The 15,455-nt window shown below is 40.8% G+C and overlaps 2 protein-coding genes across 8 annotated transcripts in view; one reads left to right on the top strand and one right to left on the bottom strand.

Annotated features, from left to right (window-relative positions):
- Nucleotides 1-10,439, bottom strand: part of EVC (EvC ciliary complex subunit 1) — a 49,031-nt gene extending 38,592 nt beyond the window's left edge. For all 4 annotated transcript variants that reach the window (XM_053975144.1, XM_053975145.1, XM_053975146.1 and 1 more), the window contains exons 1-6: nucleotides 10,244-10,439; nucleotides 6,854-6,964; nucleotides 4,579-4,662; nucleotides 3,819-4,051; nucleotides 2,827-2,911; nucleotides 630-728 (exon numbers count right to left, since the gene is read on the bottom strand). In XM_053975144.1, coding sequence (XP_053831119.1) covers nucleotides 630-728; nucleotides 2,827-2,911; nucleotides 3,819-4,051; nucleotides 4,579-4,662; nucleotides 6,854-6,964; nucleotides 10,244-10,414 — 783 coding nt within the window. In that variant the 5' untranslated portion in view covers nucleotides 10,415-10,439. The remainder of the gene's footprint in view (nucleotides 1-629; nucleotides 729-2,826; nucleotides 2,912-3,818; nucleotides 4,052-4,578; nucleotides 4,663-6,853; nucleotides 6,965-10,243) is intronic.
- Nucleotides 10,440-10,612: 173 nt separating this feature from the next.
- Nucleotides 10,613-15,455, top strand: part of EVC2 (EvC ciliary complex subunit 2) — a 61,342-nt gene continuing 56,499 nt past the window's right edge. For all 4 annotated transcript variants that reach the window (XM_053975143.1, XM_053975141.1, XM_053975142.1 and 1 more), the window contains exons 1-2: nucleotides 10,613-10,748; nucleotides 13,928-13,982. In XM_053975143.1, coding sequence (XP_053831118.1) covers nucleotides 10,620-10,748; nucleotides 13,928-13,982 — 184 coding nt within the window. In that variant the 5' untranslated portion in view covers nucleotides 10,613-10,619. The remainder of the gene's footprint in view (nucleotides 10,749-13,927; nucleotides 13,983-15,455) is intronic.

Here is a 15,455-nt window from a genome sequence, read left to right as displayed (position 1 = left end):
TCTCAATCCAGATTTTTCTGTGACTCTAAAGTGGAAAGTGGAACCAATAGCTCTCCTATTTTCTATAGTTTTGTAAAGCTTTTTGTTCCTTCTAACAACCTTAACAATAGTACTGTGACTCTACCTGAAACACACACTGACTGTCAATATACGTCTTCCAGTTAAGAAGTGGCATATGGACTACGATACAAGTACATGAAAGAAAAAAGGATGACGAGGAAAATAAGTGTATTTTCCCCTGATGAAAGCCTTGAGCGTCATACTGCTACTTTATTTCCTGCTATTTTATTATCAGCAAGATAGCTGGGACCAAACAAAGCCCCTGATAATTAGAAGTTATTAAATCCGAGTGAATAAGGTACAAAATGTTCTGTTTGCTTAAATGGATTCAACTACAAAACGTTTTATCTTTAACAGATTACGTAGATCACTTCATACAGCAACAAAGAGGAAAAGCATACAAGGTAATGTAGAAAATCAACTAACAAGGGAGTTTCTTTGCATTTTCTTCAGAAATAGATTACAAATGACATTGCTGTTCAAAAGGAGCAGGTGAAATGGCCTGCTGTGGTAATAAGATTAACTCTTATTTTGTGTGGTCTTAAATACTAACCAACAAACCCACTTACATTTTCCTGATTTAAAAGGATCTTCTTCAACAAACCATCAGTAATCTTCTTTTTACGATGGAAGTCTGTGAGGTATATCTTGAAAATCTGAACAAACATCTGTTTAAAGGGAAGAAAACAACACCCAGATTAAGTGCCTGTTCATCACTGTAAAGGCCATCTTTGTGATAATTTTGCTGATTTAAATCAATCAGGGAGATTATAGTGAATCATAAGTGAAACAACAGATAAATTAACAGATAAATCTCCAGTACTTCCACTGTGAAAAATTCTCTGGTTTTGGCTCCAGTGAGATATTGGAAGACGGTGTTACACATAATCTCATATATCCTTGTAACCAGACAGACATATTTTAAACTATTCTTGACTAGAGGAAATGCAGATCACTTGAAAATACAAAGCCCATTTTTCTAAAGTTTAATGAACCCCTAAACTGGAAGATATTAAGTATTCCAAAGATACTAAAAACTCATTACTCTGACTTCAACTGTAGTCAGCCACATAATACATCAAACATTTTTATACGCAACCCAAAATGAACTATCTCAAGTTCTAGCTAGCTTCTCTTGCAATAAAAATACTTATTTTCCATTACTAACTGCTGCAGCATTTTCCAGTGTGGAAATAAAAATAAATGTAATTTTACAGCCACCGGCCTGTTCCTCATAATCTTAAAAACAAGATGACGTAGAACTTCCCTGCGTAAAACATATAAAAACATAAATAAATACATATTTACATACAGAAACAGTTATTGAAGCCAGTATGTCAGGTGAGCAAAATCTGGAAAATATATTATAATTAGAGCCCAACAGAAGAGAAAATCATATAGCAGTCATGTTTTGGATCTCACTTGCAAATGTTTTGGACAGGAGTTTGTCAAGTTTTGAGCACACTACCAAGATACCATATACAGTAAAAATATATTTAAAAGAAAAAAAAAAAGTAGAAAGAAAAAAGAGGATTCAGGAGAAGACTGATAGAAAAGGATGTATTTCCTTAGACTTGATGCCAAGAAAGACTGAAATCAGAGAAAGCAGAATGGGAAAGGAAGAAATTATTCTCAGACTGACTTATTTTTTCCTTTTTTCCTTCTGGCAAAAATATAAAGCTATTTAAATATAAAGCTAAAGGTCAAAAGTTTTTTGTGGTGATTTCTGGTGGGCCACAAAGCATGTTAAATGCTCATTTTCTCTGTGTTTCTGTGATTACATCACTATGTTGCTACTTACCTTCCTTTACAAACTGCTTATTAACTTTGACATCAAGTTCAATTTTCTATAATCAAGCTAAACTTCCTTCTGGAATTGGATCGCAAGTTCCTGTTCTCATGTAACTAGATGCGGATAATCCATCAAGTGAGAAACTGCTTCCCAGGTTTACTTTCCTGTTTCCTCCTTTGGGCTGTGTAGAAATTTGTTCAGAAAATCCCACCCTTTGACATATTCTCAGAGGATTTAGTAAATTATAACAGAAATTACCAATTTTGTTTAAACAGAGCCCAAGAAAAGAAGGAAGGAAAAAGTTATAGACTTTATGTCCAGATTCATATTTATGAGCTAAACCTCAGTAGCAATAATGGTACTGTACTTGATCGTAGCTAGTCACCACAAACAATCATTACTGAGTGTCCCTGAGTGGCTTTAATTGTTCTTTTTTTTTCTTTTTTTTTTTTTCCCTTGTCAGTTTAAGATGCTGTGACTTGGTGCAGGTAGTTATCTATGGTTTAAATGGCATCTTAATCCCTCAGTTGTACAAATTCACAACTATTGTACTTACCACAATGGTACTGATTCAGTTGAACTGAATTTTCAATTTTATTCCAAAAACTTTAAGTCTTTGGAGTTGCAAGACACAAACAAGCAAGTCTATCCTTAAGACAAACTCATCCATTAAATAACTTATTACCTCTTCTTATGAGCCTCAAGTGCTGTATGTTAATCTCTGGAGTAATGTTTAAAACCAATTTTTTGTATTTGCTATATTGGTATTTCACAGACCAGTATACTTCATTATATTTTACTTCTTTAGGAAGCTTATATATATGCAGAGCAGGAGAAAAAAAAAAGACAATAATGTGGAAATGCAACTCTGCTGCACTACATCTCACCTAGCCAGCTGTTTATTTTATTTCCTAAACTAATATTCAAATAATATGTTCAAAACAATGAGCTATAAATGAGATTTAAGTACCTACCACATGTTCTTCTTTCCTGAGTTCAGTATCAAGAAGCATGAGATCTTTTAAAGTAAGACTGCAAAGGCAGAGTTTAACATCAAAACTGAAACAAAGATTAAAAATGCATTAATAGCAATCTAAATGATGGTTACACAAAAGGACAACACAATGTAAGTTTCGTTTAACCACTACATCCTCCTAAAAACACTGCCCCAAAACAGAAGTGAAGTTACTTTATTTCTACATTGCCTCCTTTCTCAGAAGAGATTTCTGTATGCAAACATAAACAAAACCCAGTGCTTTTAATAAAGTTGGTGCTGCAGTTTCCTCTAGAAAAAGACAAGGTGAACATAGGCATGAGTGGATACAACCAGGGAAAACACAGCTTTAAACTGAATCAGCCATAATAAGAGTGGGTATGTTGTAAACATTCTTCATTACTAGTAGCTTTCCCAGTCCCGGGGACACAAATATGATTTTCTTATTCTTGCTAATGAGAGTGCAGACACATGTATTCATCTAGGGGTACCTTGCTGTGGTGCAGCTGAAAGGAAATCAGAGCTGACAGTCCATTTCAATTACCTCTATCTGCTCATCAGCAGTGTCAGAGAGGAACTGTTTTCCCTGAGTAAGACTTGAGTAGTTCCCATTAAAACAGAGAGAACAGACCACTGAGTGTTCTCAAGGCACCTGCAGTGTGAGATGGCAATGGACAGTGCAGAGAGCTGTGAACTGAGCATACGAAACATAACAAAGACATCTCCTTTTCCTAACAGTAATACACCTTTTATGAGACTGTTTTTGGCCAGTTCTGATTCCCAAAATTTCACAAGGAACAGGATGACTTCCAACAGCTTAATGTATTTATCTACCCAACTACTTTTTAGGGCTATAAGCAGATAACCCTGTCCTGATGTGGTGACTGTGTGCATTCATACCCAGCCTTTCATCTTTAGTGACTGTCCTGAAAACACAGGAAATGACCAAACAAGGGCAGGTTTACTGCTTACCTCTCACATGTCAGCACCTCAGGGAAGCTGGCCACCTTTAGAAAGGCTCGAGCCTGAAACCTGTCATCGCTTGTTGTGGAATGTATTGTTGTGGAGGAACTACAGTCCTCTTTGTCTCCCTGGCTCAGAGATCCCAGGCTGCCTGATATAGATGTCTCCACCACTTGATTAGGCAGAATTGCCTGCTTTGGATTCTCATGCAAAGATGGATTGGATGAGCCATCTGCCAAAGGCTGTAAGTCAAAGGAAATTCACAGGATCAATTAATACAACACAATAAGGAGACAAACATCACATCAATTTTCAGAGTATACTTTTAAGGGAAAAGTTATATAAAAGCAGTATACACAGCAAAAATGTTTCCATATACATGACAGGCTTTTGCATTGCCCAGGAAAGCATTCTTCTGCTGTAGTTAGCCTGCTTGGTGCATGCTTTCTCTTTTAGATCCTTGAGGTGTTTTTCTTATATCTCCTTAGAGAGATCCAATTTCCATTAATGTTAAGGGGAAGACAAGCTCTCTTAAAGACGGTGGAACTTTACTGGACACCATGTAAAGCATTGCAGGTTCCAGCAATGAAGAGGAGCTGAAAGCAGCTGACACCTTACAGAGGAAGCCCTGAGTCAATGGACTATTAAAAAAAGAAAGATCCATATTAAGCAGATTGGCAGTAAATTTTCTTCCATTACTTGACTCTGAAATTTACTCTGACACAGAATGATTGTCATTAATTTTTACAAGTAGAATATAAAACCTTACCCTAAATTTCTGGTTGATGGGATAGATCACTTTTGCCTTTAATGCAAATGCTGCAATGTTACTGTTCAGAGGAGACTCAACTTCCTGTATGGAAAAGAACAGAAAACCATTTGAGAACAGCAGCAGATCTGGCAATTATTCACTTGAAGTACTGTTTGCTCCTTTTTGTTTAACAACTTAAGTGCTCCTATTGATGACTGTTTATTGATTGTTCCTGCTTTGGTGCAAGAAGTCTTCTCCTAAGGCTCATTCCAAGTAGGAAAACTTGAAAAGGGAACTCTTGTCATTACCACTATTACAAAATATTTTTAATTCTCCAGGAGAAAACAGGCAAAACTTTTATAATACAACTCTTACCCAAAATCTAGGGAAAATAACAATGTTTTTCCAAAGAACATTTAATAGATAAGGAATTCTTTTCACACAATTTTCTGTATCACATAATCTGACTTTCTGCTACTGCCTTTTTCTAGACAGTGGAACAATGGGATCATCATTTGTTTTGAGAGGTTAGGTATGGCTTAATAAAAGTTTGGCTATAAATAGCAGATAAAATGTGTAAATCCAAGCACTAGGATTTCCTATTTTATCTCTTTTGGTTTTGTCATATGAAATGAAAGACTCTGATTTGTCAAAACACAGGGTTTTTCATACAGCTTTTTTTAGGAAATATCAAAGCACTAATAGAATCTAAAAAACAGAAATGGAAAGAGAAGAGCAGGCTATGTAATTCACTGGACTTCTACCACTGCACTTTTTCATCTCCATTTCATTTATTTCCATTTTTGGGTTTGTTGATAAAGTTTACTGATAAAGTTGTTCCTGGTGAGCAGTCCCAGCACTGCAGTATCTCACTGGGGACAGGAGTGGACAGAGCTACTGCTCTGCAGTGACTGGAGACACAGCAGCCAGTGCAAAGCTGGAAAGCTGTATTTCAGTGTGCTAGAACTAATACATCCTGCTTCTCAGCAGGCATAAGTAACACACAATTATTATTAATACAGTAATTATGGCATTCTTGCAATGTGAAAAGTCTAAAAATGAAAATACCTGTTTTTCTGAAGTGCTCTAACCTAATTAAAAGCATTTTCCATCTATGCTTCTTCATAAAATGTCAATTTGATGCTCGTAACAGCAAAAGCCTCTGGAAATCGGAACAAATTAGTAGAAAAAATACATATAATTTCAGTAGTTAGACAGATAGGTGGGAGAAAGCCCCCTGAAATAACAAGGTTACCTCTTAATGTCTTATAAATGAGCCATGTTATGGAAGTGGATATAGTTGTGAATTCTCACCTTTAAAAGACTGTGATTCCATTTTGAAAACACTGGCAATAAATAATAAAGATGGAAAATTGTGTAAGCTCTCCCACAACATTTACACTTCAAAAAATAACCTAATCCATGCTCACTTGTTATATTCCACTTTAACTCAAGCAAAATGACCAAGCATGTTTTGTCACCACTCCTGATCACAAAGGTGAAATGAAGATTCATTACCTGTCAGGATTTAAACCAACAGTTTGAATGTTAACAATAACATTTTCTTAAAATCTGTTCTTGTTACAAGCTAAGCACTAGACTGGCTGGTTATGACTGACATTTTATCCATGTATTTAATTTATGTATAATAGGCTGAATGAGTCAGCTGAACTGCACGTTTTTAAATGAGCAGTTTAAATCACAATCTTTGGCTTCAGCAAGACCAGTCAAATCAGCTTTGGGTGAAAGATAGTGATCTAACAACTACACAGTAGGACTGGTTCTCCAGTTATTTTGGGATAATAAAAAAAAAAAAAACAGTTACTTAAGTTGCTTGATGTTTTCACTGAGAGTGTTTTGTTAAGCTTATATTTCTACATTTTTCATGAGTTCCCTAATTGTCTTTGAATCCCAGCTCACCACAATGGTCTTTCAGTACTTACAAACTTTTTCTTATGTTAATACTGTTAATTTATCCCATCAGCCTTTTGAAACTAATGACAACATAGAGATGAAAGCAAAGAGGTCTCTGTTCAAAAAGAACTCAGAATCTTGATTAAAATATCCAAAGGGTGCCCCAGGAGAAATGGAATTCATAAGGGGAATAAGTGCTTGAAATGGTTGCATTCATAAGCAGCAATCAACTCCCACTCTCCATCTTACATTTTTTCTGAACACTTTTTAAAGTCTCTCTCCAAACCCACTAAAATTAAGACAATTTGGAGCAGGCCCTGAACATGCTCCCTGCTACAAGCAGCAAAATGGACATCCACTTATAAGAGCAGATCTTTACCTCCAGCACCATTTCTTCTTCTGATGTATAGGGTTCTGCTTTACTTTTCATGAGTGTGTGCTCTTTTTCATCAGCATTGAAGCTTTCCAGAAGTCTTTGAGAATCATCTTTCTGAAATTCCAAGAGAAAACATAAAATGCAACACTTGAGATCATGCAGGTAAACTGGAAACATCTTCCACAGCAGCCTGGATACATTTATGTCTCCATCATGAAAATTATTCCAGTATTAGTTGAAAATTTTGGAAAAAAAACCAATCTGAAAATGAATGAAAATTTTACATATTCAGAAAAGAATAATTAAAATTAATGAACTTTTAAATTTGTCATTCCAGAAGTAGAATTTTAATCTAAAAGAGTTTTAAGAGACTGTGAACATGTCAAATCAATCCATCAGCTCTCAAAATGTCATACTACAGATTATGGAGTCAACCTCATGGTCTGAGCTCAAACATCTTAATTACAGCAAGTTAACTAAAATTGTCTATAATTACCAGCAATAAAGAGAATACCAAGTATTTTTTGTCCCTGACCATGAGACAAACTTTTTAAATGAAGCTTTATGTGTGTGGAAGTTCTTGTCAGGAAGAAGTAACTACCAGAAAATGTTCATCACCTTCCTTCCCCAAAAGCAGCCCATATTACTGGCCTCACTTCACAAACACAAAAAGCCACTGGTAGGGACACAGATGCTGTGTGGAAATGAAACCTCCTGCTACACATGATCTTCCCTACACACTATAGGAATCAGAAAAGAGCACTAATGTGCCTCCCTCCAAACACAGCATTGGAAGGATTATTTTTTCAGTGAAGGAAAAGATAGCAGCAACATTACATAGACTACTTTTTAAATTATGTTTCAGGTTTTTAATCCACTGACTACTTTTTGATGTAGTCTAATGATACAGCTGCAGCCACTATGCATGTCACTCTCTTATGGAAAGGTTCACCTTAAATTATTTTGCCATTTGGTAAGTAGTCCATTTTCCCAGAAAACAGCAAACAGCCCAGCTTTGGAACACACTTAATCCTCTATGACTTGCCTCTGTCACCTCTCTGGATCTTAGATGGTGCAATAATTCAGACTATATTTTTGGGTTAGCCTCTTAGATGTGCTGAAGTGCAGATGCTGGTTCCTAAAATCTACTTATAAGAAAAGAACTGCTACAAATCTCCCTCAGCAATCTTGTAACTTATTTTTTACCATGGTAAAGACTTCTTCTTAAAACTACCCCAGTGTATCCTATGTACAAATCCACAAATAGGGGACTTATGCATCCTACATGCATCCAAGTCCCACAGACTCAGGCTGAGATCTATAAAACAGTGATCATCTGAGGCTGAGTAACAAATGCTTTGGCTTGCTGTGGTGCTTAAAGCTGCTTCAGACTCCAGGTACTTGCCCTGCTACCATGCTACGGATAATTTAGCTGCTTGGGATGGAACACACCATACTCAGTAAAGCTATCCCTGCTTTAACTTTGGATACAGAAGGCTTCTATAGGTGCAGTTCAGCACCTGCTTGCTCCATAGGATTGCTGGGGCAGATAGTGGGAAGGAGGAACAGCCTACAGTTTCCCTGTTCAATTGGGGAAATAAGATCCATAGGATACTGTGGGTATTCTCAGCTCAGTCAGAGAGAAAGAGAAAGGTTTTCTAACCAGGCGACAACCTGGGAAACAGTTGGGAAAGAATGCAAATAATTCTCTAATCTATCTTGTTATTCACATTGTTTATAGATATGTTCTGCTACTGTGTGTCATTCACTGTACACCAATGGTGTGACATGTTTTCACTCTAAGACCAATGAAATTAGTCTTCTCGATGTCCTCTATATATAGAGCGGTACATTTGAAATAAAGAGAGAGTTCATTTTCTTTGCCTTCTGATCTGGAGTTCTCTGTTCCCGTCCTGCTCAACAGCGTCAGGATACAACCTTCCCACCCTGCAATGTGCTCTGTATGCACCAGCAAGCAGTTTATTTTTCTTTCAAAATAAATAACCCTTTTATGACAGCAGCATTGATTTCAATAGCATTTAAACATCTAAATGCATCTGAAGATCCAGACCAGGGAGAACTGACAGCTTCTGTTCCCTATTGACATATATGACATAGAGGATAATGTCATATCTACTACATTTGAGTTGGTAGTGGCAGTACAATAAAGATACACCTATTAAGGCATGGAAAATGAGCAATTGAATCAGAAGGCCTTGTACTCACACAGGATGCATTGATCCAGCATTTGAAGTGCCTTTATTACTAGGCTAATGTCTGGCTTCAAACAGAGCTTCAATCCTCCAAAGTAAAAGCAGTGGGAACTAGAGAATTTGTCTCCTATGGAATGTTTCATGATGATCAACACTAGCAGACACACACATGCAGGAGAGCTGTTATAGCTGAGAAAAGGTGTGGTAAAAAACCAAGCTGGACCAGACCCTGCACTTGCAGGCTGGCAGAACTCTCTGCAGGGCTCCAAATCCCCCCACTGTGCCAGCACCAACCACTGCTACATCCAGTCAGTCCAGCATGATGGGAGAATAAAGCATAAATCAATAACAATTCTCAGAAAATATATCTGCCTGGTAGAAGGATGCCTGCCTGGTTTGGTAGGTGCATGCTGCCTCTGCAATCTACGAGTCTAAACAAACATTATGAAATAAAGAGATATGAACCACAGTACTTAAAAGAAAACAACAAGTATGTTATTAACAAAATCACACACTTTAGAAAACCCTGTTAGTTTGGCATCAAGCAAACCGTCAGCAGTGCTCAGACTGCTTCTTTAGGTGTCCATGTGCATACCCTCAGTGCAAAGTTAATGCTGTGGGCTCTACTCTATGCTGTGTTGAAACGTGAACTTTGGAAAAGTCTGTGAAACACTTCGAAAATAAGATTACTAGTTTAAGGTGGAAATTAACGTTTATTTTCAGTTATCTCACAAAGCTTCTGCAAACCGGGTACATCTTCCATTATCCCCAAAAGCAACAGTGCCTCGCACACGAAGCGGTGCTTGCGAGAAGCAACTTGCAGGTCACATATGGTAGAGATACAGGCCAGGGGGGAACACTCAGAACACGTAAACACTTTCACCGGCCTCCTTTTAGAGTTAGTCCATTTCTTTCAGCAACTACTAAAAGGAAGTACTGAAATCCTTGCCAGCAGAGATGTGGCAGGCATTACGGGGCTCCCCACCTACCCCCACTGCAGAGCGCACCCCGCAGCGCCGCTCGCCCCGAGCGCAGCCCAGACTGTCCTGTGCAGCGGGCAAAGCCCGCAGGCGACACCTCCCGGGCCGTCCGCCCTTCAAAGCTTCGCAAAGCACTCCTGCTCCCCCGAGCTGTTCGCCCGCGGCCGGCCCGCGCCTCCCTCCCCGCCGGCCCCGCGTACCTCTCCGCCCCGGCGCGGCCCGAGCGCGCAGCGGCAGAGCAGGGCGGCGGCGGCGGCGCCCAGCAGCAGCCCCAGCAGCGCGGCAGGAGCCAGCAGGGCGGGCAGAGCCTGCAGCGAGTCCGCCCAAAACTGCAGCCCTACGGCCCGCAGACAACCCTCGACCGCCGCCATCGCACGGTGCCCGGCCCGCGACGAGGAGAGGGCAGGGCATGAGGGGAGGTCCCGCAGCTCGGGGCCCCTCTACCCCCGCCCTCGCCGCGGTGGGAGGAGACCGATGGCGGGTGGATGCGGCGGCTGAGGCCGGGCCTGGTTCAGGGCAACGCCTGGAGAAATCGCCGCGGCGCCGTCCGCACCCGCGGAGGGTCCGCCTGCCGCCATGCGGTGGCCGCTGGCCGGGCTGCTGCTGGCGCTGCTCCCCGGCGGCCCCTCCGCGCCCGCTCAGCCCCTCGCAGCGGGCACCGGGCGGAGCCCGCCCCGGGACCCCTGCGGTCGGACGGCGGCTGGGGTAAGCGCTGTGCCCGCGGTGTGCGGGTGGTGAGCGGCCCCTCGGCGCGGCGGTCCATGGCGGGCTCAGGGCAGGCCCGCGGGACGGTGCAGCAGCCCCCGCGGTGGGCTGTGCTCGGGAGCGGGGCCCGGCTGGGCAGCGGCCGCTTCCCCGGCACTGCGGCCGGTGGCAGCGGCCCGGAAAGCTGCCAGGCGCCGGCGTGGGGAGGCAGCCGACAGGTTCTGGGCAGGGTCCTCAGTACACTGGAGACGGTCCAGCAGAGGGCCACGAAAGCGATGAGGTGTATGGGGCATCCCTCTTACCAAGAGAAATTGCGGCAGCTGGGCCTGTTCACTCTATAGAGGAGAAGACAGGGAGGGAATCTCATTAATACATACGAATATCTCAGAGGTGGCTGTCAAGAGGATGGTGCCAGACTCTTTTCAGTGGTAGCCGGGGACAAGACAAGAAGCAATGGCCATAAAGTAAAACACAAGAAGTTTCACCTCGACATGAAGAACTTCTTTTCATTGACGGTGGCAGAACACTGGCACAGCTGCCCAGAGAAGTCTTGGAGTCTCCCTCTCTGGAGACATTCCAGACCCACCTGTGTTCCTGTCACCTGCTCTAAGTGACCCTGCTTTGGCAAGGGATTGGACTGGATGATCTCCAGCCCTAATGATGCTGTGTCTGTGCTTTGCTGTGCTTCTGAGCAGAGGCCTTTGGTGTTTATCTAGTCACAGCACCTCTGCTCAGTGGTGTCAGTCTCTAGTGAGGAGTGCAGTAGCTTTTACAATGGAGCTTTTATGTTCATTCTTTCTCCTTATCTAGGTTTGTGTCTGTCAAGCCCTCTCAAGATGTGTTGACATAGTTATCTTTTGCCCACTCCTTATTGTGCAGTGGGGATTAGAGTGCGTCACAAATGTAGTTTGTTGGTAGGATTACAGAAAGACAAATAAACAGGAAATAGTATTGCAGGAAAAAAAAACAAACAAAACCCTTTCAAAACCAGGAGGAGCCTCCCCCCCGCAAAACCAAAAAACAGCACACCAACTTACTTTACCAGAAGAATAAATTAATGTAAAATTTGGGGAGAAGTTTCCTGACAATATTATTGCATTAAATTAATTACTGTTGAAGCATGATGTGAGTGCAGGTCCATGGAATTGGCAGTTCTTGCTGTTTTGGATCCCATTGTCCTCTGGTATTGTGGATGCATTCTGCAGCAGAGTAGAAGACTTCTGCTGAATACTCAGGCTATATTTTGTAAAACCACACAGGAATAAAAACCTGGAGCCTGTGGAAATCAGGAGCCAGTTGTGTACTGATTTCCTAGAAAGTAGGAAATAAAGCTTGTTAGCTAGAAAGCCACATTTTTAGCATGTCTTTATACATGCTTAAACCGTGGTCAACTTTAGTTGCAGGCTCACAATGCAGCTGTTGACATCCAACACTGCAATTCATATATATACTGATTTAATGCATATTTGGGATTTATATTTATAAACAAGATTGCATTTAACATAAAAGACCATATTGGTGGTCTACATTTTCATCAGTGTTCTAAACTGCTGTTTCATCAATTTAGTGGGCTGATACATATTTCCTTGATGCAGAGAGGGCCCTGCACTGCTCTAGAAATGCCTGGCAAGGATTGATACCCTTTTAATGTGATTTCTGTTGCTGCATATCCATATGCATAGATGGAAGGGCACACAAACAGCAATTTTGATCCTCTTATGGGCCATTCATTCAAGAGTAGGACACAATGATCTGCGAGGGTCCCTCTAGCCCAGAAGGCACTCATTCTATGTAGTATAATAATAATAATAATAATAATAATAATAATAATAATAATAATAAATCTATCTGATTTATCCATCAGACAATTTTTTGTTTCAGCTTGCTGCTGAAGTTTCCTATTTTTTTTGTGTTCTTGAGGAGCTTGGTTGCTTAAAATTTGTGGTCACACAGATTGTTTAACCAATGACAATAAATTAATAATGGCATTAAAGAACTCTACCATACCTCAGCTTATGTACAAGAATTCTGGAGACTCGGAAGAGCTGTACAACAAGAAATTTGGAAATAGCCTCTAGTAAAGAGCTCAGTGCCTGGGGTCTCCCAGAGCTGCTCAGAGTTTGCTGCATGTACATGCTAATGTTTGTTTCTGAGTCCCTTCTTTATCTCAGAGTTTCTTCCAATCCTGTATGGACACGTTTTCCAGAGGCTCCTTAAACCCCAGGGCTTCTGGTGCATCTGAATTTGTGAGACATCTTGCATTTTCTGTTATGTTGAGGGAAATTTAAGGGTAACTAAAGTTACAGCTCTAGCGGTAATCAGTGATGGCTTCCCTGAGCAGGCTTAAACCGTGGTCAACAGTGGTGTTGACATAAGTCAGTACGTAATATTACTCAGATGCAGTGCTTGGTAGCAAACAGAAACAGGGAATGTGGCTGATGTCATCAGGCAGAGTTAGATCCCTGATAATTAGCCCACATTCCTGCCTTTCTGTTAGCTCCTGCAAGGAAGAATCTTTGATAAATAAGAACTTGTTTGTATGACTACTACATCTTGATCAAAATACTGGGCAATAAAACTCCTTAAAAACACTGTTTTCTTCTACTGATGTTTTGAGCTGTGATTTCTGTAGCAGTCTCTGTGGTCCAGGCACAGGCAAGAGGCTGTCACAGATTGCCTTGCAAGCTGCAGTTATAGCATGTTGCCCCTTTGAAAGTCTCAGTGTAGTTCTCTGGAGGAAAAATGAGTGTAATGTCAGTGGACTTGATCATCTAATGTGGACATGTTCCTGATGTCTCCAAGTGATCAGATTTTCCTGTATCCTCAAATATGCCTATGAAAATGGCAAAGAAAGATTATTTAATGAAAGCAAACGAATAGCCAGTCCAGCTCCAATATTGTACAGGGACTCATCCTCATAATATGAAGTGTAAGTACAATTTAAGCCCCAAGTGTGCATATCCACGCTAGGCAGCAGAGCCTCATACTGCTCAACAAGCTGTGGGAGACCTCTAGAGCCAAGTTGTGTCTCTTCTGGTAGTTAATTTTGGAGAAACTTGAGGCTTTGTAGGATAGGGTTCTGTGTAATAGTGTAATTGAAGCATAAATTTAGCTTAAAAGTTCAATAATAGACATTTATGAAAACAGGTTTTGGTTTTTTTTTTGATGCTCTCTTCCAGGTTTTTGAAGATGATCTGTGGCTTCAGAAAGAGATGGGATGCCTAGGAATGGCAGGTATGCAACTGTTTCCTCCCTCTTTTCAGCATTTTGGGTGTACCAAGACTCACGGGGGATGTGTGTGAAGGTGAGCAGTGGCCTGGAACTGCGCCCTGGTGGCCTCCTGACATCAGTGGGACTCTCAGTAGCTCAGTCTTGATCTACAGGGGAGTGTTTGCACAGAAATTAGGAACAAGGGTGCTTTAGGTTCCCTAAACAGCTCATCTAGAATGAAGCCTTTGTGAGAAGGCCTCAGTTCATACCCTGCTCTGAATCATTTTCAGGAGGAGCCCTGTTTCAGTATTAAACATAATGGTGTAGGGGAGCACTCTCTGATGTCTAGAGTTCCCAGGTTTGTGAAAATCCCAGACTACTTAAAGTTGATCAAGATGTTCATTTTCAGAAGCTAGCTTAACCCTTGTGCTTTTACCAGCAGTGTTGCAATACCTATTCTTGAAGCTATTTTTATAGACCTCTGGAACTGCAATGGCTGGACCACTTTGTCCTGGACCAAAGACTGAGTGTTAAAGACTGTTAGATGCAGTGGGTTAAAGACTGATAGATACAGTGGGTCTAGAGGTACTGCTGGGATGCTGGTAACTCTTCCCAGCAGATATAAGTATTCTTGTCAGTGATCTCAGGTATGGTGAATGTCTCTAGTGGTGGTCACCTAATCTTATTGAAACTTAGAGAAGTCACTTTGAGCTTGGTGTAGCTGCATCTGAGGGCTGACTGCCACCAGCTCTTTCTGTAAATTTGAGAAAATCACTCTGTTTCTCTGAGTCTCCAGTCTTTAATTTCTATGTATATATTATAAATAATGTTCTATTTCACCTGAGTGTGTCCTGAAAGGTTAGGATGTCCTCATACAGCACATTAACAGGGCAACACAGTGTGTTAAATAAACCTCTCCATCACTATGGTTCCCCAGGAGATTTTTTCATGACATGCATTTGCCTAGAATTTGCATGCTTTGAAGCAGTTACCAAGTGAGATACCTCTAATTTCCTTGCCCTGTGCCATAGCTAATTCACAAATTAGTTTATTAATTTAAATATGAAAGCAAGTAATTCAGATTTGCTGAGCTTGTTTTTTTCCAGTATTTATTCAATGTCATCTTTGCCGTGTGCATCTTGCTTTGTGATGGGTTGCAAATTATTCATGTACCATGCACTGAGAGAGGAAATGAGTGTGGTTTTATACTTAAGAAAAACCTTCTGGCCCTAAAAAAAAAGTTGAGGATTTTGATATGCAGTACCATTTTGTTAGTGGCTAAAATAGTGTGGCCAGCAGGACGAGGGAAGGGTTACCAAGCATTGGAAAAGGCTGGCCAGGGAAGTGGTTGAGTTGCTGTGCCATCCCTGGAGGTATTTAAAAGGTGTGTGCTTCGAGACATGGTTTAGTGGTGAACTTCACAGTGCTAGGTTTGCAATTGGACTTAATCTTAAGGGTCATTTCCAAACTCAATTATTGTGATTCTGTGAAATTCTG

The sequence above is a fragment of the Vidua macroura genome, chromosome 4 (genome assembly GCF_024509145.1).
Source record: "Vidua macroura isolate BioBank_ID:100142 chromosome 4, ASM2450914v1, whole genome shotgun sequence".
Classification (NCBI taxonomy): domain Eukaryota; kingdom Metazoa; phylum Chordata; class Aves; order Passeriformes; family Viduidae; genus Vidua; species Vidua macroura.
This window is presented reverse-complemented; position numbering and strand designations above follow the sequence as displayed.